This window comes from Podarcis melisellensis (assembly GCF_964234715.1).
Source record: "Podarcis melisellensis genome assembly, chromosome: 9".
Classification (NCBI taxonomy): domain Eukaryota; kingdom Metazoa; phylum Chordata; class Lepidosauria; order Squamata; family Lacertidae; genus Podarcis; species Podarcis melisellensis.
Window position 1 is genome coordinate 19,942,486 of NC_138541.1, and position 21,850 is coordinate 19,964,335.

The 21,850-nt window shown below is 43.7% G+C and overlaps 1 protein-coding gene and 1 long non-coding RNA gene across 2 annotated transcripts in view; both read left to right on the top strand.

Moving 5' to 3' along the window:
- The first annotated feature begins 473 nt into the window (after positions 1-473).
- On the top strand, positions 474-7,388 carry LOC309377823. The gene is made up of 2 exons (XR_014171694.1): positions 474-553; positions 7,021-7,388. It is a non-coding gene; the product is annotated as an uncharacterized lncRNA (long non-coding RNA).
- A 13,388-nt stretch (positions 7,389-20,776) lies between these two features.
- RAP1GDS1 (Rap1 GTPase-GDP dissociation stimulator 1) overlaps positions 20,777-21,850 on the top strand; it is a 95,737-nt gene continuing 94,663 nt past the window's right edge. The window contains exon 1 of the mRNA XM_081925521.1: positions 20,777-21,145. Coding sequence (XP_081781647.1) covers positions 21,142-21,145 — 4 coding nt within the window. The 5' untranslated portion in view covers positions 20,777-21,141. The remainder of the gene's footprint in view (positions 21,146-21,850) is intronic.

Consider the following 21,850-nt stretch of genomic DNA (forward strand, 5'->3'; position numbering starts at 1 on the left):
CAACACACAGTATTACTGCCCTATTCTCTGAAAGTGTTTTGAATCCACAGTGACTATTTGTTGGCCACAACTGAAAGTGAAGTATGCCACTCATGTCTGGGTTAACTATTCGAGTAGAAACATGCTACAACAAGATCATCAAGCCAAGGATGAACTGGATCAATCCTTTTGTATCACAAATCATCATGCAGACCACATTGTAGTTTTCCCACAAGTAGCAATAAATGCTTGCCGGCACTTTCCTTACATCCCTTTAGGCAGCAGGCAAAAACATTCCTCTTTTCCCAGGCCTTTGGTTAATGAAACAATCTATGGCCTTTTAAACTGTGGGGTGGTGGTATTGTTATTTTTTGCTGTTATGGTATGTATTTTTGCATTTTTATATTGTTAACTGCCCTGTGATCTTTGGATGAATGGCGGTATAGAAATTTAATGATAATGATTATGAATTACATAAAAGATTTTCTTCCTTTAGGAAAATTGATACATCTAGATCCAGGCACAGCCCAAAGCAAATTGAGTAGTACCTCCCTGCCACTCCAGGCAGAGTTAGGTAAGTTTAGTCTTTGGACTTAAATGTTTAAAAGCACTGTATTAGAAACTGGTGTGTATACTAGAGATCAGGAAAGGTACCATGTGGACCAAAAGGGCACTAGCATGGTTAATAAGCAGAGTCAAATAAACTACAGTAATAGAGGCAAGAAGGCTTCCTTCAAAAAATTATAGTCTTGTCCAAAGGAAGAGAACAAAGAGGAACACAAACTTTGGCCAAAAGAGTGCAAGCAGACAGTATGGTGGTTGAGTTTGGAATCCTATACTTACTTGGAAGCCCTGGTAAACTCAATGAAACATACCACTGGGTAGACATGCACAGGATTACACTATTAGGAAACCAGCCAAATGAAATAAGAAATCTGAACAATGAACTGGTTCCTGTTTTATGCTAGAGTGTCAAGTTGAACTTTTCTCTGGATACAAAGGGATTTGGTAGATTTTGACTGCAAATTACAACTAAGCCATCTTCATGTTGGTGTGTTTTGTTTGTTTGTTTTTTAAAAACTCCTCAGTATTTAATGTGTTGCTGCGCTACAGATTTGTACATAGCATCAAATCTAAGCAATATTATTTAGCTAATCCTGAATAAAACTGCTCTTCACACTAGACATATAAGGAAGAACAGATAATGGTGTTAGCAATTCAACAACAAGGGCACTTTTAACTTTAAAATCTTTAATGAGCACAATTGAATCAGGCTCATTAATTCCAGTGTCCTGGAGTGCCCACACAATTCTGTAAATATAGCCGTTAGGAAAATGCACTACTTTTCTTTCAAGTTGCCATCCCTTTAAAACTAGATTCTGTAGCATCTGGTTCTCTTCTAAGAGCTTGTCCAAACCTTCTTCCCATGGTGCAACGTGAGTAGAAAAGCAAAAGCCATCATGCATGGTGTTGCTAAGGAACACTAATTTGCTATGGTCAGCATGACATCTGTGTATTTCTGCTATAAAAATCCAATTCAGATCTTCTACCAGTCATTTAAGAAATAACATTTAAAATTTAAAAGCCTTAAGCACATGCAATTGTTAAGGCAACAAGGGCTCATCCCAAGATACCTTGCTGCAAGCAGCAAAAGACAAGTGCCATCTCCCCCATTGTATGTACAGAATCTGACTGCACTTGCAATTGGAACTTATTTCAGCACTGGCACAATGACACCAACTTCCACTGCATCTGAGGACAGACAGCTAGCTTATGGGCAGGCCATGTGGCAGACACAGCTCCAACTTCCAATACCTTTCAGGTTTCCCCCAGACCCCAGCATCTGCTTTCTGAGGTGCCCCATCACTCTGCTTATTGGTAGGCTCAGCCCTGAGTTCCACACATGGGCATCTGTTGGGGGACAGCAAGGCAGAACGTTGCCCTCCCTGGATGAAGTTTAATTCCCAGGTTTCTTTTTTTGCCTTCTTTTCAAGTAAACTACAGTGTTACCTCAGATTATACACGCTTCAGGTTACAGACTCCGCTAACCCAGAAATAGTACCTCGGGTTAAGAACTTTGCTTCAGGATGAGAACAGAAATCATGCTCTGGCGGCGCAACAGCAGGAGGAGGCCCCTGCTTAAGGTTAAGTGGTGCTTCAGGTTAAGAACAGTTTCAGGTTAAGAATGGACCTCCAGAACGAATTAAGTACTTAACCTAAGGTACCACTGTACTCACAACAGTACAACCTGTCCTTGCATAATTCTCTTGAGCTGCAGGGTAGGGAGAAGTGTTGCTTACCACAATGACTTCCACAAGACCAATGCTATCATGCAGTCAGCGCTGTCTTTAGCAGATGTGGCACCGGGGTTCAAATATCCCCCCAGCGCCCCCAAATTACCATGGATGGGGGGGGGAAGTTGCGCACTGCCAGCCATCGGGGGCACAACTCTCCCCCATGCCACTGCAGGATAGTAATCCCCACAGAGGCCTGGCTTGGAAGGGAAGCTGCCCACCCGCCAGCCATATGGTTGGCGGGGCGCAGCTTCTAGCCTAAGCCTCTGTGGGGATCGCTCTCCTCCCGTGGAGGCTTGGGAAGGAAGCTGCACACCCACCAGCCATATAGTTGGCGGGGTGCAGCTGGTGGGTGTGCAGGGGAAGGGGAGGCCACCGGCAAAGCCGCACAGCTCGCCCACTCGCTGGGGCACCCCTGAGAGGCCAGCGCCCTGATGCGACGCACCACTAAGCCCTATGGGAAAGATGTCTCTGCATGCAGTCACAGCTCAGCCCATTCTGAAGGCTAAAGGTGAGTAACAAAAGCATATCCTTCCACTAAAGCAGAGTTAAAACCCAAGGATGGCTAATATGGCCCCCACAGGTGGCACATTTGCCCTCAGAGACCTTCTATGGTGTCCACAGGGTTCCCTTTCTCCATTTCTATGGTTTGCAAATGTGCCCATAGGCCAAAAGGGATATTTGCATTAAAATATCACTAGATGTTTCTTCTCCACACTCTGCTGACTTAGCCCTGTACCCACAAAGCCTGTACAAATAACTAGTTATCACAACACTGCTGATTAGTACTTCATTTGTTAACACTGAGATACTGTGTGATGAATAGAACTGGACAGAGACCCGATTTCAAATCCCCAACCAAACATTATGGTTGCTGAGTAACCTTGGGCTAGTCACTAGATGATATTTAACACTAGCCCTACATAGAGTAGACCCACTGAGGTTAATGGACATGGCTAACTTAGCTTCGTTAATTTCACTTGGTCTGCTCTGAGTAAGATTTAGTTGACTACAACCCATTCTCTCTCTCTCTCTCTCTCTCTCTCTCTCAACCTAATGTACTTCACAGAGTTGTTGTGAGGATAAAATGGAGGGAATAACTAGGTAAATTGCCTCCAGCTCCTTGGGAGAAAATAGTTTCTGACCTGCCCCCAGAGAGAAAGGCATGTTGTAGCAGCAGACCTCAGGCACGTTCAGATAAATGCCCAATTTGACATTTGCTTGTTCATCACTCAGTGAGTAGAACCAACAAGTGACGACATGTACATGTGAAAGGGTCATCACAGATCAAACACCACAGTAGATCTTTCATCTTGCCCTCAAACACAGTATTTTAAAATAGAGGCTGTTGACACCCATGAGTCATCAAGTGATGTACATGTGGTAAAGAATATCTGAACGGTACAATTTGTGAATATTTAGATGAGGGGCCTTCTAAGCAGTGCCAGAAGAAGAATCTCCTAGTAATTCTCTTGATGACTATTGGATTGAGTGCAGTTATTGCCTCTGGCCTCAGTTATATTACATCCAAAAATAAACAGTTTGGGTTTCCTTTACAGGAAACAAAAGCTTTTAGAGAACACCTCTGAAAGTCTTACAACACCACATTCATGTGCTATTTAGCTGAAATGAGAATCTAGGCTACTATAAATCTGAACTCTTTTTTTAATCAGAGACGTAAAGAATTATTCTTTGTAAGGCTATTCAAAAGTGCCACCTCCTATATCTGAGTTGAAAGTTGTGTACCACTGATACATTTGAGCTTCCTATGAATAATTGGATTGCTATCCAAAATATGCTCCAGCACCATTGTGCCTCTAAAGGTGCTCTTTAAAAGTTCTGGCCATCTTTGGCTTTCTGCAAAAGGAAGTAACATGTTATGCTTCATGCCCTGACAGAATCAACTTCACTTTAGAAGCCCTCCTGCAGAGATTACATAACATACATACACAACTTGAGAGTTTATGGAAAGCCAGTAAGTCTTTAAGCATAGATTACGGGAATACAAAAGGCAGTAATTCATTCATAAAGAGGAATGAGTCATCCATTCTTCAGAGTTATCTAAATGTATTCAGCCAAGGCCAAACGTGCAATGTTCATGCTTGGCTTGAAAGACAAAAAATATGTCCTTTTTATTCTTGTGACACTTCCTAACCTCAATTATGGTTCCTGAGCATGCAAATGAAACTCAGCTCATACGAAGTAGGCTTCATCAGAATGGGGAATGTACACCCCCATGGTTTTCAAGGACCACAAAGGGTTTGTTATTTACAACATTGCTATTCTGTTTAAAAAGGGGGGTTGGGGGAATTTTCCACTAATGGTTACAGGATGCATGTAAATCTGAGATATTTTCAGAAGTTTGCAAGTACTCATCAGAATCCTGACAATCCCATATTAATCTCTTTTTGATAATGCTGTACGAGTGACTAGCCCTAATATTTGAACTGAGCAGATTTAAAATGTGTATCCTAAAAGATTAAGGCTGCAGTCCGATTACTGGGAAATACGCCCCATTGGATTCAATAGGACTTATTTCTGAGTAGGCATGGATGGGACTGTGTAAATTGCTGGTTTAAGGCACTTCAGGTGGTTAATCTTAAACACAGCTACAAAAAGGCAGCATTGATCCAATTCTGTCGCACCCCTTAGCTATCCTGTATATAGAAATGGGGTGAGCTCATATTAAGGCTGAAAGCTTTCCTGCAGTCTCTTGCTAAGCCTAGCCAGCAGAACCCACTGTGGAACCTGCATGAACATGAGGTTGCACTGTTCCTTGGGTATGTTGACTGCTTTACTATTTCCAGTAGTTGATCAACGCTCTGCCTCATGAGACCAGGGCCCTGCAGGATCTGATTTCTTTCCGCAGGGCCTGTAAGACAGAGTTGTTCCGCCTGGCCTTTGGCTTGGAGCCAATTTGATTCCCTCCCTCTCTTTTTTTCTTTCTTTCTTTTCCTTCTCCTCCTGCAATGAGGCTACATTTTAATATTTTAATGTTCCATTATTTTAATGTTGTATTTTACTTTTGTTTTTAAGTTGTAATCATTCATCTTGTTTTTATTATTGCTTGTAAGCCGCTCTGAGCCCGGCCTTGGCTGGGGAGGGCGGGGTATAAATAAAAAAAATATTATTATTATTATTATTAACATTTTAAGAATGCTGCAAGGCTTCCTGAAATACTCTCTTGCTTCTAGAGCGGAGGAATAGCTCAGTTGGTACAGCATGAGACTCTTAATCTTGGGATTGTGGGTTTGAGCCCCACACTGGGCAAAAGGTTCCTTCATTGCAGGGGGTTCAACTAGATGATCCTTGTGGTCCCTTCCAACTGTACAGTTTGGTGATTCTAAGATTCTGGGGGAGTATGGCTGGATCAGAGGTTAGGGATCTGTGGATGCTTCCCAGCCCAGGTGGTATAAAGGAGAGGGGAAATCGAGGAGAGAACTTTTCACACCATTCATATGCCGACCAAAACAATTGGGCAAATCTTTGGTTGTGGCCTTGTAGGATATTTTATATTAACACCGAGCATATCAGGAGCTTTTATTGTTATGGAATGTGGAGGAACCAGGAAAAGAGGTCACCCTCTGAACTGCTTGCTAACTAGCCTCTCATGCCCATTTTCGTGGTTTATTTTTAGAGGGCTCTAGGAACTGCATAATTCATGTAGCAAATGGCTTTGACGCACTTCATGGAAGTCTTCCTATGCACTAAGCAAAAATGATATTGCATGTGCAAACAAATAGTGTTGACAGTCTTCGAGAAATGGTGGAAAATGTTTCAGATAGCGCACGTCAAGTGCTCAAAGCAGTTCATACATATTATCTTTGTCAACCTTACAACAGCTGTCTACCTAACAATTGTTAGGTACTATTGTTATCCACCAGAGGGCTGTATTTCGGGTTGAAGTGTGATTTGAACTGGCTTACACGGTGCATATTCAAAGCTATTATGTTGTATGGCAAAATTTGTTGCTGTATTGGTATAATCCTAGATTCTGGAGATCAATATTTGGTAAGGGCTTCATAGAAGTGATGAAGTCTGAGCATTATGAAATCTTATCTACCATACCTTGTTCACTTCCGGTCTGGTGATTTTCTGTGGGACAATGAAATCGGAGAAGGAAATGTCGCTTAGGCTAGTCTGTTTTACAGAAAATGTTAGCTCAAGGCTTCAGGGCATAGTCTGAAGGTACACAGAATCATAGAGTTGGAAGGTCAACCAGTCCAACCCCCTGCAATGCAGGAATGCAGCAAACATACAGTGGTACCTTGGGTTACATACGCTTCAGGTTACATACGCTTCAGGTTACAGACTCCACTAACCTAGAAATAGTACCTCGGGTTAAGAACTTTGCTTCAGGATGAGAACAGAAATCGTGTTCCGGTGTCACGGCAGCAGTGGGAGGCCCCATTAGCTAAAGTGGTGCTTCAGGTTAAGAACAGTTTCAGGTTAAGAACAGACCTCCAGAACAAATTAAGTACTTAACCCAAGGTACCACTGTACTGAAGTTAAGATAATCTGAGGCTGTGTACCCACACGCACACACACATTTACTCTGCATCCAGTGTGCTCCCTCCACTGCTTTTGGAAGCAGTGTACATGTGACATTAACCAAAATCCACATCTATTCTGTAATTTGTTATAAAATACTGTGTTTTGATACATTTCCTCTGAAAATGGCTTCAGTCCAAATCGAGGGGGGGGGGAAATGACATAGCTGCATTTTGAGTTTCCCACTTCTTCGCAGAGAATGTCACTGGAGGCATGCCAGGAGCCAACAGATTCCACAAGGCGTTGGGAGGCAATTAGCATCAAGCTGGGCTCCTGGTGGGCGGGACACCTGAGCGGACCTAGGTGAAGACTTTGCCCACCCAGGTCCTCTCCAGGGGAATAGAGGGAGAGCTGTGTTGCACTCTGCCAAAATGTCTTGTCAAGCATTTAGCTCATTCAAAACCAGCCATTTCTTATTCTGTCTGCACCAAAATCAGAACCATTTTCAAGTTTTAAGCTGTAGGAACACCCCCCCCCCCCCCGATTTCTCATTATAATGGCAAAATGTGATTCAGCTCATTCACCTTTAACAACAGGGAATAAATACACTTTCATCTCTTTCTCTACCCTGTCATGTTATTTATTATTTTATTTCATAAACTTTACACCGCTTGATTGTAAAAAACTTCAGTGGTTTGCAAAAGGATTATTATTTGTGTACACAGTGCACATGGCGTTTCACATAATTTCCTAATCAAGACAAGTCTTTAACCCCACCCCAGGTTCTTACAGTCTTGATTGTAGAGAAAATGACAAGGGAAAAGGAGAGATCCAAGGGTAATAAAGGATTAATGTGGACAAATGAAGTCATTGCAAGTACTAGGTTGTCTCTAAGAAACCCTGTTTAAGCAACTGCCTTGCCATGAACACATGAACATAGTATCCATTCTGCTAAATAATCTCCAATAATAAATTATTTTTCTGTGTTGTACACACACTGCATGAATATAGAAAATGGTTATACTGAATAGAAAATGATCATACAGTAAGATTGCAGCTATTGTATAAGAGTAACACACACACACACACACAGCTGCGATGCTAATACAGAATTTGCAGTAATGCATTCCCTATACACTGATTCTGACTATCTAATTTTGTTATAACAACATGCAAGTGGTGATTAACAAGCATACTCTTCATGAATCCCTGATGTTTGATTGATTGTCAGCCAGGGTCCATGGATTAGCTTAATCACTCTACTCATTTATCAACACTAAGGTGAACATGCAGTTGTTTGTGTCCTCTGACTTGCTTCTTTAAGCTACAGCTGAAAATTCAGTTCCAAAATCCTCATTCCAATGCCTAAACAATTCCCTGAAACCTCTTCACGAAGATGCTTCATCTCTGCAACATTCCCAGGTGTTTCTGCAACTAGCTTCGCCTGTTGCCATTTTCCTTGGAAAAGATCCAAGGGCAAGTTGTGCGGTTTGAAAGCTTCTTCTTTTGGCATGTACTTAATTGGAAGCCACAGAGAAACAGTGGAGTATTTTTAAAGCTGGCATTTTGGATGCTCTAAAGTCTTTCATCCCATATCAGCATCAGTCAGGACCGACAGGCCTGAAATCTAAGCCAGCAGGGCATTAAGAAGCCAGAACTGCCATTAAATGGGCTATGTAATTATTTGTGGAAGAAGGCAAGGCAGTGCATTTCAGTGAATGGAATGCTGAACTTGGATTGGGAAGACTAAGCTAGGAAACTCATTCAGCTGCAAATCTGAGAGTGGCCAAGGGTCAGCCATTATCTCTTGGCCTAACTAACCTCAAAGACACCTTCTTTCTCTTGGGCTAAGCTACCTTACCGGAGTGCCAGGGGGGTAAGATCAGGAAGCCTAATATGTCACATGATGCTGCTTAGAAGAAGAGTGAAATAAAAATGTGTTAGACAAGCAGATTAAGGACACAGGCTTAACCTTCTATGGTTCTGTAAAGGTCACTGGCAACTGTTTGCACATCTCAACATTTTTTAAAAACACCTTTTAACTAATTCATATCTAAGCCAGGTTGTATCAACAGTCTGAGGCACAGTCATTTCAAGGACAGCCTTCCCCCACATGAACCTGATTGGGCCCTAAGACTGAACTCAAAGAAACTGTTCTCTAGACTGTGTCTAAGGTCCATCAGGTTGGTGTGTACCAGGGACAGAACAAGGCCTTTTTAGTGATGGCCCAGCACCTGTGAAATTATCCTGAAAACTCTGCTTAGCTGCAGTTTTTAAGCAGATAGTAAAAATCACTAAGCTGGACAATTACAAAAAGAATTACTTTTTAATTCCTTTGTTTAATGAATTCACCAGGATTTGCATTTGTTCTAGTACCTATTTGGATAGCATTTGACATACATTTTAATGATTTATTTTTAAAAAAAGTTAATAATGTTTATAACTTGGTAAGGAAAAACAGCAGGAAAAACACTATGCTTCCTTTAGTTGCATTAGACATAGCTGTATCTCCACAGATTTTAACCGCTGTGATCTTTAAACTTTTCCCCTCTGAATGGTCTATTCGGTATGCCACATGTTCTCTGATCCATTCATAGATATCTCTATAGAGATAAATTAGCTGCAGTGCAACTGTCTGATAGCATCAGCAGCCCCAGAAGGCTATGTGACAGACCACTGGACCTAAGAGAATCTGAAGAAATTTCAACATGAACTGATGTCACTGGAACTCAGTGTCGCTATCAGATATGGCACCCACTGGGATGAGCTGATGAATGTGACTTTAGACAAACATAGGGAGACAAGAAAGGAGAATTTCTTTTGAAGCCAGCAACTAATGGCACAAATCAGGACAGTTCAGCTTCAGAGAGCAGCTTCTATCAAGTAATGTACCAATATGCTATTCTGGTTCAAACAAAACAAAATACCCTAATATGTATACATATGGCAGATAAAATCTTAGGATGGACTACAACTGCTTCATCAGAGCTCTGTAACAACCTGAGGCGCCGTGAAGCAGACCCAGGATATTGAAAATCCAATACTAACAGGGTGCAGAAACATATTGCATATATAGTGCAAACAGTGCATACTGTCTAATTCCTCCATTAATAAAACTCACTGGGAACCCCAGGGTAATGTGCGGTAGATACTGTACCTGAGGTAGGAAATTTTGCTGCCATTCTAAGGGCAAAAAAAGAGATCCAGCCAGATTCGAAGAGACAAGGATGTTGCTCCAAAGTTGGGTAATAGAGTAGGTAACAGCTATCTAGTTTCTTATTCCTGTAAACCTGGGCTGGCGTATCCTCCAAAATTCCTCAGGTGAAAATAGGGACATTTCTCAGTCCCCCTGCAGAACATTTCCGCCACCGCTTCCCCAACAGAACCCAGCACACACACCCTCCACTGAGAAAACCCCTTAAACCTGATTTTATTTTCTTTGGTAGATCTACAAAAAGAAAAACGGGGCAAGATTAGACGTGGACACAAAAGCATTTAAAAAAAAAATATGTCTCCTTGAGTTCTGCTCTGCTCCCACCCAAGGCAGCCCTGCCTTTTGCCTAAACCTCAGAGCCAGCACCTCACATGAGGCTGGGCCTTGCCAGGGGCAGCCTCTCCTCCTAACCCAGTCTTCCAAGAGAGGAGGCTGGCAGCGGCAGCCATGAAGAGGCCATGGAGGCTGCCACTGCTGCTGCCACTCAAGGCAAGTGCCAGCTCATCCTCCTCCCCAAGTTTGGCACTGGTGGGGACAATAAGGGCATTCTGGGGTCAAATCAGAAGATGAGGTGGCTTTTTAATTCTGGAACTTTCCCTGGAAAATAGGGACACTTGGAGGGTATGGGTTGGGGAACCTTTTTCAGTCTGAGGTTATCTTTCCTCATGGTGTTCCAACTGGGACCCACTGGCAGGCAGGACCAGAGGCAAAAAAAGAGTAGAGTGATATATTTATTAACTTTATATAGTAGGCAACATTCCGGCTGCACAAAACCGAGAGGTTTACACACACACACACACACACACACACACACCCCTCTCAATAGGATGCAGTCAACTCATAGCTCTTTAATGCATTGTTACCCATGTCTTATTTATGCCCATATACTGTATTTTTTGCTCTATAAGACTCGCTTTTTCCCTCCTAAAAAGTAAGGGGAAATGTGTGCGCGTCTTATGGAGCGAATGCAGGCTGCGCAGCTATCCCAGAAGCCAGAACAGCAAGAGGGATCGCTGCTTTCACTGCACAGCGGTCCCTCTTGCTGTTCTGGCTTCTGAGATTCAGAATATTTTTTTTCTTGTTTTCCTCCTCCAAAAACTAGGTGCGTCTTGTGGTCTGGTGCGTCTTATAGAGCGGAAAATAAGGTATATATTGGTGGGGGGAGGAAGGGGAGAGATGCGGCCAAATTCAACAAATTGTGGCTTTGGGGACATTGAAAACTCAGCAATTCAAAACACCCAGACATGCCTATCCTCTTAACTCCACTTCACTGAATCACAGTTCACCAACTTTACAATTTTAAGACATGTTATTACTGAATCAAGCTTTGCAGAGACTTGCTGTGACAGCACAAAATATTTTTTCTGTTGTACAAAAATATTCCAAGCTGATTATTTCCCCCCTGAAATTCCAGTGGTAATCGCATATATACATATCAGCACAATTTAGGAAAATACAACTTCAGGGGAAGGATATGCATAACGGCTATGTTCAGAAGCTAAAGCGGGACATGACCCACAATTTGGGAACAGTAATCTGTTATACAGTGGCACATATAGCTAAATATGGTACATGAAGTCTCACCGATTACAACTGAAATTGAGGCATATGTCTGCCACCAACTTAACATGGCTCAGTAGCCGCTTTCCAGAAAATCCTGAAACTTGGTACAGTTTTAGCATAGAGAGATGAGAACATAAGAAAAGTCCTGCAGGATCATACCAAAGGCCCATCTGGTGGGATAAATCAGCATCATATAACTAGCATACTTAACTCTAATTAATGCATGAAGGGGCTAAAACAAGAGTAAGCTGTCCTGCCAGGCTTAGCTATGCCACACCCTTGCACCTGGAGAGGAAAGGTTACCAACTCTTTGTTGTTGTTCTTTGTTCACCATGTGAACCCTACCAGTAAGGAGGTCTAAGCTGGATGCTCCAAGCTTAGACCACATGGCTTTAGCAAGCCATCTTTCTGTTACTATAAAAATAATTTAGAAACTTTTTTGGGGGGAACCTAAGTTATACTGCCTTTCTTTTCTTGTGGCTGTATGGTAAAGCATTTTTAACTTACCAAACATGTGGGAGCTTTCTATGTTAAAGAAAGTGGGGAACTCTAGAAGAAACTCAGGGGGGGATATTTTAAAGGTTTCCAACTTTATTTAGTTGCATGGTTTGTGATTTTAAATCTCTGCTTGGACTCTCTTACCAAAGAGTACTTGCCCCAAACCTGGGTCTAGGAATCCAGGGAATTCTCCTTTTTATTTTACCAATATTCTTTTATCATGAACCAAATCCAAAAACCAACACATGCAATTCAGCATCCTGTTCTCACAGTGGTCAGCCAGCTTCCGATGGAAAGCCCGATAGCAGGACCTGAGAACAACAGCACTTTCCTCACTTGTGATTCCAAGGAGGTGGTATTCAAAGGAATATTGCCTTCGGCAGCAGACTGTCTAGAGCAGGGGTAAGCAACCTAAGACCCCCGGGGGCCGGATGTGGCCCAATTGCCTTCTCAATCCGGCCTGCGGATGGTACGGGAATCAGTGTTTTTACGTGAGTAGAATGTGTCCTTGGATTTAAAAAGCATCTCTGGGTTATTTGTGGGGCATAGGAATTCGTTCATTTCTTTCCCCGAAATATAGTCTGGTCCACCAAGTGGTCTAAGGGACGGTGGACCGGTCCACGGCTGAAAAAGGTTGCTGACCCCTGGTCTAGAGCAATGATAGCTAGTAGTCACTGATAGGCTTAGTCTCCATGAATTTGTATACACTCTTTTTCACAGCAATGTATACACTCTGCTAAGGGGTGGTGGTGTGTAATTAACATTCTGTGCCAAGCTAGCTCTGAAGCTGCTGTTCCTCTTACGTAACTAAAGTCCACTGCTACTTTTCTGTACCATATATGCCTTAAAAACACTGCTTGGAATTTTATCTTTTTTGTGTTGCCCTTCACTTCTTTGCTATAATTTTGCCGTTGCTTTACCTTGTTCTGTACTTACTAAAGGTACAGTAAAAACTGTTTACAAAAAAAAAAATACCTGCACAAAGAAAATAGTTATTTGACCACATATATTTTCTTATTTCTTCATGATTCAGTCTGCTTCAGAAGAGTCGTCTGTCAAGCCTCAAATTTAGTTTAGTTGGTTCATTCAATTTATAGATCGCTTCACAATCAAAAGAAGTCTCAGAATGATTTACAGAAGCAATAACACACAAAATATAATATACTATCCTTTAAAGCAATGTGAATGCACTAAATGTGATTACCCACAAAAAAATCACACAACACAAAATATCCACACCCACACAAGAATGAATGAATGAATTTATTAATATGGTCACAGACCAGCGTCAACACACACAATATCATAGATCATAAAAAATATCAGAAGTACAAGGGACAATATAAATATAACAAGGATTTAAATATAAAAAATTGAAATTAATTATTAGCGTGCCCCCTGTAATTAACATTTAGGGGTTTGGTCATTATGGGATACCACTTGCTTCCTGCGATTGATTGCAGACACACAGAATTTAGCTACATTTAATGTAGTCTTGGGATTCTTGTCCTCTAGCAGTAGTTTTAAACTATGGTATTCCGATTCTTTCCTGGACTTTTGCAAAACAGGTGTAATAAAAGTCAGATGTATATCCTCATAAAGACGACAATGTAATAGTACATGTGAAGCAGTTTCAACTTCCAACGAGCCACAAGGGCAGACCCGTGCTGTGTATGGTTTACCCTCAAATCTGCCCTGAAGTAAGGCAGAAGGGAGAATGTTAAATCTGGCGAGGGTAAAAGAGAATGAACACCAAAAAAGAGCCACCCAACGCCAGGTTGTTAGTGCTGACCAAAGTAAAACATCTTCACCTTGCACTGGCAGAATGACAAGTTGTTGCTAGGAAGCTTCACTGGGGAAAGCATTCCATACTTGGGGGGCTACCACAGAAAAGGCCTGTTCTCTTGTTGCTACCCTCTGGATATGTCTTGGAGAGGATACAAAGAGAAGCACCTCAGATGTCGATCTCAGGTTCTGAGGAGATTCACCAGGAAAGGTGATCTGGGAGGTACTGAGGTTCCGACCTGTGCAAGGTGTTCTAGATCAAGGTTTTCTAGTACTTTGAACTGGGCTTGAAAACAAATTGGAAGTCAATGCAGCACACAAGAACTAGAGATATATGTTCTGACCACCTGTTCCCCATCAGCGGTCTGGCTGCCATATGCCACACTGATGTCAGTTTTTGAACCACCTTCAAAGGCAGCCCCACATGCAGTGCATTGCAGCAGTCTAGTCTAGTAGTTACCAGAGTTTGTGTCAGGTTGGAAACAGTATCAGTGCAATACAGACTGGGATTTAACCTGTGTGCTAGCCTACAGGTTTAGCAAAAGGAGAGGGACATCAGAAGTTGTCTTACACAAAGCCAGAAGCTTAGTGTAGTCTACCCTGGCATTCACCCTACAGGGTTTCAGGAAGGAGCCTTTCTCAGCCTCACCTGGAGATGCTGAGGAATGAACTGAGAGCTTCTGCATGCACAGCATGCTCTCCACCAGTAATCTAACATCCTTCCTAGGGAAGTGCAGGGAACAAGCCTAAGCACCAAGGAAGTTTCTTTTTGCCAAAAGGCCAGGGCAGGTCACTCATAAGTTGGGCTTCCTCAATTGGTATGACCTGCTCTTGCTGTCTATGCCAGGGTGGATAACCAGTAACCTTTCACTAGTTGTTGGGAATCCCAGTGCCCGGTACTCTCAGCCAGCAGCCTCAATTGTAGTTACACAACATTTGGAGGGTCACATAAATTAGCCATCCCTGGGCCATACAACATTGTCCTTGCTAGCACAGAAATCAGATGCAATTTTTTAAAAAAGAAAAAGAAAGCTGAATTCTCAGGTAGTGAATTGGAGTTACTTCCCATCACATGTTTAGCTGAAATATATACCTATTGGTTTTTAAAAATGTGTTAAAGAAAGATCCTTTCTGCTCACTGTCATCCTCCAGCATTTGTGTCCTGCGACCTTTTGTGCTATTAATGCCCAGAACCATTGTTATATCAATGCAGCTCAGCAAGCACAGAGTCAGCAATGTGGTCTTTGATCCTGACACTTTTGATTCTTCCCTGGGAAGAGGGAGGGGGGAACATCGCTCCTACCAGCAATTTCCGTTGCCTGAAGATAAGCATATGAAAACCTGCTGATACAAGCTGTGATCCTCTTGCCACCACCCACACCATAAGTTATCAAGAGAGAAGTGTGGATTTTCAAAGTCATCCTCTCCCACTGTTACCCGTTCATCTCTGCCCCTTAGGCAAAACTGCACAGATACACAGAGATTATCCGTAATAATACTCAAACACTTACTCTTTTAGCTGTACTTCTCTGAGAACGGCAAAGTTTCACACTGGCAATAAACAATTGCTCCTCTTATATAATTAATTCATGCAAAAAGAAGATAAGCCACATCACAGAGGAATGGCATCTGGTAATTTATTCAGATAAAGGGTGGTATATAAATTGAATAAATAATAAATTGGAATAAATAAAGCACAATTTCCTGGAAACAATGGAGCAGGTTTTCTCTCCTTCCTTTCCTCCATCCCCAAAGCAATTTGGGTGAGTTTAATTATACAAGGAGTGGTACTTTTTGTCTTTGGCAAACTTCCAGGGGCACAGAAGCAAAAATGATGTACAAGGACTTCCGAGGGCAGATAGAAAAGCTTGGAGGACCACATTTAGCCCTGGGCCTAGGGTTCTTCTCCCATGAGCTATGTGGACATGGGTTGGGAGAGACATACAGAGCTGCCTTATCCCAGATTCGATCTGAATTGAGTGGGGAGGGGGAACCTAGCCCTAGCTGTGTTTTAAGCAGCTAATGTGTACAGTGTACACACACCCTTAGTCAACTTGGGGAAACTCATTCCTTTTAGGGTCCGTTTAGTTTTCTGGGGTCCCTCACCTGCCAGACACACACACCCCTTATAGCTGTCTCTGGCCAAACTAGGCTTTCATGACAAATAGGAGCAGGGCTTTTTTTTCACCCAAAACTCAGTTCCAGCACCTCTCAGGTGGGCGCCATTGCCATTATAAAGGGAACAAGGAAGGCATCCCTGGAGAGCTCCAGCACCTCTTTTTCTAGAGAAATAGAACAGTTAATAAACTGTGGCGAGAGAGCATAGCTGAGTGGAAACAATAGAAGGAAGTGTGTCATGGTTTTTGTTTGGTTATCAAAACTCTCCTCTGCGTCATAGGCTATCTGTAAATCCTTAATAACCAGAGAGCCTGGGCATCCTCTTTGACTCCTTACACGCTTTGGAAGCAAAATGCTGATAGATAAACAAAACACTTCCAATAATATTCTAAGCAAGCACGAAAAGAAAGAACACTGAGGTAATTTTATTCAAGTTCTGCTGATTCAGAGTCCTTTTTTCTTTTAGTCCCTTAGCATTATCGGCAGTTTCATCAACATTTCTTGCCTTGAATAATTTCTTCCAAAGCCGCTTTGCCCTCTCAGTATTTCCTCCACAATAAATGTCTTGTATCAGACTGCTAGAACAGCTTGACTCACGCAGAAGGCAGATGCCACTAAATCTAGATCTATGATCAACTATCTTGGGACTGCATGATTCCTTCTTTCCTTTCTACTAGATGTTGAGGCACAAAAAAACCTGTGCAAGTTCAGATGGCTTTCTGCTGCTCATTGGGAGGTGGGTACGGTTGGGAGAGAAATGTGGTTCAGTTTGCAATTAAAAGGCAAACCTACCTAATTTTCATTTTCTAAAACAACACAAGAACCAAAACACAACCATCATTTGAAATTCACGCATCTCCAAATTTTACATGCAGTTCTCCACCCAAGTAATGTGCACATAAAGCGCACATAAAGTGTATATATGAGTGAAAGAGACATGCAAAAATGCATTTTTAGGGAACACTGCTTTGCAAAAAAAAAAAAAATGTATTTTAGGTAAAAACTGAACACCAACCTATAAACTAATGCATACATCAGGATAAATTCACACTAAAATGCTGATGAATTCCCATTATGATTTTTAAAAAATAATAAATCACGAACTGATGTGGAAATGTAGAGAAACAAATTTAAGATTGGGAAAACGACAAACCGAAACGGACCAATTCGCCACATCCTTAGTGATGGGGGACATTTTAGCTGTTACACATATTTCATGGATGCTCCATTGCTGTGACGTAAACAGATACCAATACTGATTTAACAAGCCATCAAAAGGCAGTCAAAGATGGAACCACCCAAACCTTGTGAGGTAACAATGTTGCAGAAACTGATATTTAATGCAGCCCCTTTTTTATTTCAAACAAAATAAACCGTAACATCCTAGCAGTCAACCTACATATACAAAGCTGTTCTGGCAATGCTAACATTCTTCCACTTTATCCACCGTAAATGTTATGAAATCATCTCTCTGTTAAGAAAATTAAATCTCTCTGTGTGTGTGTGTTTGCCACTAAAGTATTAATAATTTGCTCCCTCCCTCCTGACAGCTTCTTGGAAACTGTGCTACACAGACAAAATGCTTTCAGAAGCTCTTAGTAAGAGAGGAAAAAAATACAAAACTAAGTCACGGGTGAGAACTGTTGAAGCTTGGGAACTCACAAAGTATGTGAAAAGAAAATGTCAAAAGGTAAAAAGCAATCACAAGTCACTGTGACCTAGCCATGTTTTAAGTCTGAGTTTCGGGCTCAGCTCAAGGATCAAATAGACAGGAACACTGCTCTCTATTCAGGCTTCTTCTGACAATTTTAACAGATGGATAGAACTTCAGTGAGGTTATTTATGTCCCTCACCCTGAGAACCTCCACCATCGCCCTGGCTGCAAGGACCACAAGAGGCCCTTGGGCAAGGTTGCTCATATTCAGAATACTTTAACAAAAAATGGGGGAGGGGTAATGCTTGGCCATTTGTCATTCATCTTTTCAATACAGTGGTACCTCGGGTTACATACGCTTCAGGTTACAGACTCCGCTAACCCAGAAATAGTGCTTCAGGTTAAGAACTTTGCTTCAGGATGAGAACAGTTATCGTGCTCCAGCGGCACGGCAGCAGCAGGAGGCCCCATTAGCTAAAGTGGCGCTTCAGGATAAGAACAGTTTCAGGTTAAGTATGGACCTCCGGAACGAATTAAGTATTTTACCCAAGGTACCACTGTACATGGAAACGAAATTGAAATTATTCTAGAAGGGCCTGACTCTGTATTGGATTGTGGCACTGATAGGGAAGTTTTTAAATGTTTGATGTTCTTTTGTGCTTTTAATTCTTTTGGGAGCCGCCCAGAGTGACTAGGGAAACCCAGCCAGATGGGCGGGGTATAAATAATAAAAATAAAAATAATTATTATATGGGTGTTTGGATATGCGCATGCACGTGAGCACGGAACTGAAATGTGTTCTGGGCTGTGTTGTTTCTAAGTTTTATGGTATCTGTACTTGTGTTGTTTATAGTTTTTATTAAAGGGGGCGAGAAGGCATTTAACTTCCTCTCCAAAGTGATTCTGTTAGATTTTAGTTGTCAACTCATGCCCAAATCCAGTTTGATGAAGAACATGGCGATTCACCGTGACCTTTTACATTCCCGTGAGCTTTTGTATCAGCTGTTAATAGGGAAAGAACACATTCAAAGGTTCCAATCTCACCTTTTCTGCTCTCAGTCCTAAGAAACTTATTTTTAGTCTTCACTTCAGCTCCTTCACAATAGCAAAGCTCATCATTAACAAGCTGTCTCAAATGCTCAGATCTTGCAAAGGAATTTTACTTAGGCAGAAATAAGGAGTTATAAAGCATAGGTTTATTCCTAGGTTTCTCCCGCAGATATAACATTAAGTAATGTTGTTTCTCATTTGTTGACATTGTAAAAGTTACTAGTTATCCTAGAAGGAAAAGCTTTGATCTGAACTGAGATGGTAACTGGTAATCTCAGTTCTGGTACTGAAAACAAATTCCTGAGTTGAGATACACCCTGAGACCTGCTCTGTTCCTTAACTATAAGTATATGTCAACCACTATTTTTAAACCACCATATTGCCCTTGGCTTTAGCTGGTGGATCTTCTTTGGGTTCTATGAAAAAAGAAAAGTAGTTCATTCAATGCTCACCCCTGCTATATGCCACACAATGGGAATATGCAGAGTGCTAACCAATCCCACTAGGCCTCACATGAAAAGCACATTCAGCACTTCCTATGAACATAGGAAACAACTGCACATACGAAACTGCCTTACACTGAGTCAGATCATTATCTAATGCAGCTTTCCCCCATCCTAGTGATGGATTGCAGATGCCATCATCCCTGACCATTGACCAATGGTTATGGCTGATGGGTTTTGAAGTCCAAAATCGTCTGAAGGGTACCAAGCTGGGGAAGGCTGATATAACTCAGTACTGTCTACTGTGACTGGCAACAGCTCTCCAGGGCCTCAGGCAGATTTCTTTCCAGATCCTGCTACCTGGGATGCTTTTAAAAGATGCCAGGAACCTTGAACCTGGGACCTTCTAGGTGCAAAACAGATGCTCTCAGGTATAAGCAACGTTATGGGTAGCCAACATTGTGCACTCGTTGTTGTTGGGCTCTAACGTCCATCAGCCCCAGCTTAGCGTGTATGTGTTCTTCCTTTGGTGCACTTTGTAGGGGAATATTGGTAGTGTTGGGCAAGCTGTTTCAGAGAAACTTGTGTACCTTTACTAAAACCTCTCACTGAAGAACCACTGATATGCCACCCCTGCCAGAAATCTGGAGAGATCAGCACCCTATCCCAATATAAAGGCTCCCTCCGTGCTTTTTGTTAAATAGCAGTAGTAATGTTCAAAGGCTCCTTTATTAGGGCCGGGGTTGCACTGGAAACTCTCTGCCCTAACGTTCAGTGGGCAGGTGGCGGATCACAACCACCTACCTGTTTGGCTAAGGCCTGCGTTCATAAAACTGTACAGTTCGAAGGCACCCCAAGGCTCATCTAGTCCAACCTCCTGCAATGCAGGTTTTTGCCCAACCCACCAGCCTGATGTTCTACCAACTGAGCCATTCCAACTCCTTTAATACTGCTCTTAATCAGAACACTAAAAACTCTAGCTTTGGTTGTCTGCAGCTTATTTCCAGCGGGAATTAGTTTCAGTCCATGTTAGGAATTTGTGGGCAGCAACAGAGCTCTTCACAGGTGGCCCTACCAATTCCAGCCTCTGCATAAGGCGCGCAAAAAGGACCGCTTTGCATAGGACAACCCTCCGCCTGGCTGGGCTCAACGTGCATTCACCATTGTTACACACACGGAAAAAGGAAACGCACACACCCCAAGCCAAGCCCTGATCTTCTGAAGAACTGTATACTATAAAACCCGTAAGCACAGCCACCCATGGCTGGGTCTCGCAGAGGGGCCCAGCAGCGTCCAAGCCAAGGGCAGGTGCGGCGGCGGCAGCAGCAGCAACAGGGCGGAGACCCTCCCTGCTCGCGGATCGCAGGCCACGCGGGGCTCCTCCCGAGTGGCCGCTCTGCACCCGCCTCCCCGCTCCTCCCGCTGCGCTGCCGGCCTTTGTGTTTCCAAAAGGAGGGCCTTGCCCGGATGTACGGAAAGGCACTGACTCATAATCCAGCCGGCATACACGGTAGCAGAGAGAAACCCCGTTTCACTCCCCTCCGGGCAAAGGGAGGAAGCAGCAGCAGCAGCAGCAGGGCGGACTATTGGTCTCGGCCGGCGCGCGCGCGCCCTGAGCGCACGCACCCCGGAACCGTCCCCTGTGCCTCCGCCTCCTTTCGCTGCTTGCGAGTCAGGGCGCGGGCGCGGGCAAGCCTCCCTCTGCCTCCTCCAGCCTGGCGGCGCGCGCACGCACTGGCGTGCACACACACATACATACATACACACACTCACACGCACACCCAGGCACGGCAGGAAAGGCAGCGAGCGCCCCGGCTGCCCCTGCCTCCTTCCTAGCCACCCGCCCCTCTGCTCTCCTCTGGCCGCCGCCGCCTGTCCGTGCGCCTCTTGGCCGCAGAGCAGCTGCACCGACCTCGGGCCCCGCCTGTCCCTCCCTGGCCACTGGGGAGGCGGCGAGAGCGAAGCAGCCCCGCAGCAGCCGGGTGGGGAGAAAGACTCTCTCTTCTCCCAGGAGCGCCTCCTCCTCCGCGCCCCATTTCTCCGGGCGGAAACATGGGTAAGTCACCTCAAGCCTCCCCGACGGGTCCCCTCCCAGGGCTCGCCAAAAGGAAGCATCTGTTTGAGGGGAGGGAGGTCCAGGCGGAGTCCGAGGTGGTCGGAGAGTTAAAGGGGCTCGTTGGCGAGAGGAGGGTCCCTCAGTCCTTGAGGGGTGGCCGGGGAAATGGGGACGGGAGGTTGGAGGAAGTGGGGCGTCCTCCCAACGCCACCCCCTCCCAGGCTCTCCCCAGCGCACGTTGTGTGGCTTCTTAAGGCGCATCCTTTCCCCGTTGTCCTCCCCCCCTCCACCACCACCATTATGGGCCGCCACCCCATCTCCCCAGTTGGCTTCCCTCTTTCTCGCTCCGTGTCCTACAAGCGGGAGAAGGAAGCGGACTTCATGCAACTTCCTCATCCGCACACAACCCGGGGATGGAGCTTGGGCTGGGTGCAATGTGCTTCTCTTCTCTTCTCCCCCCGCCTTTTCTAATTGATGCTTTCCACCTTCAGCCTCCCAGGGATATTGCTGTCTTAGGGTACAGCAGGGGTAGCAGATGTATAGGAAGCCCATGACGACACAGGCTCGGTTCTGATCGAAGTCGTGACTGCCGGGATTGTTAGAATAAAAGTAGATGCTGGCTTGATTTAGGGTGGGTTGAAATGGATGTTGCCTTCAGTGCATTTCTTGGTCACACCAAATCTGTGTGCCTCACAATAAGGACCC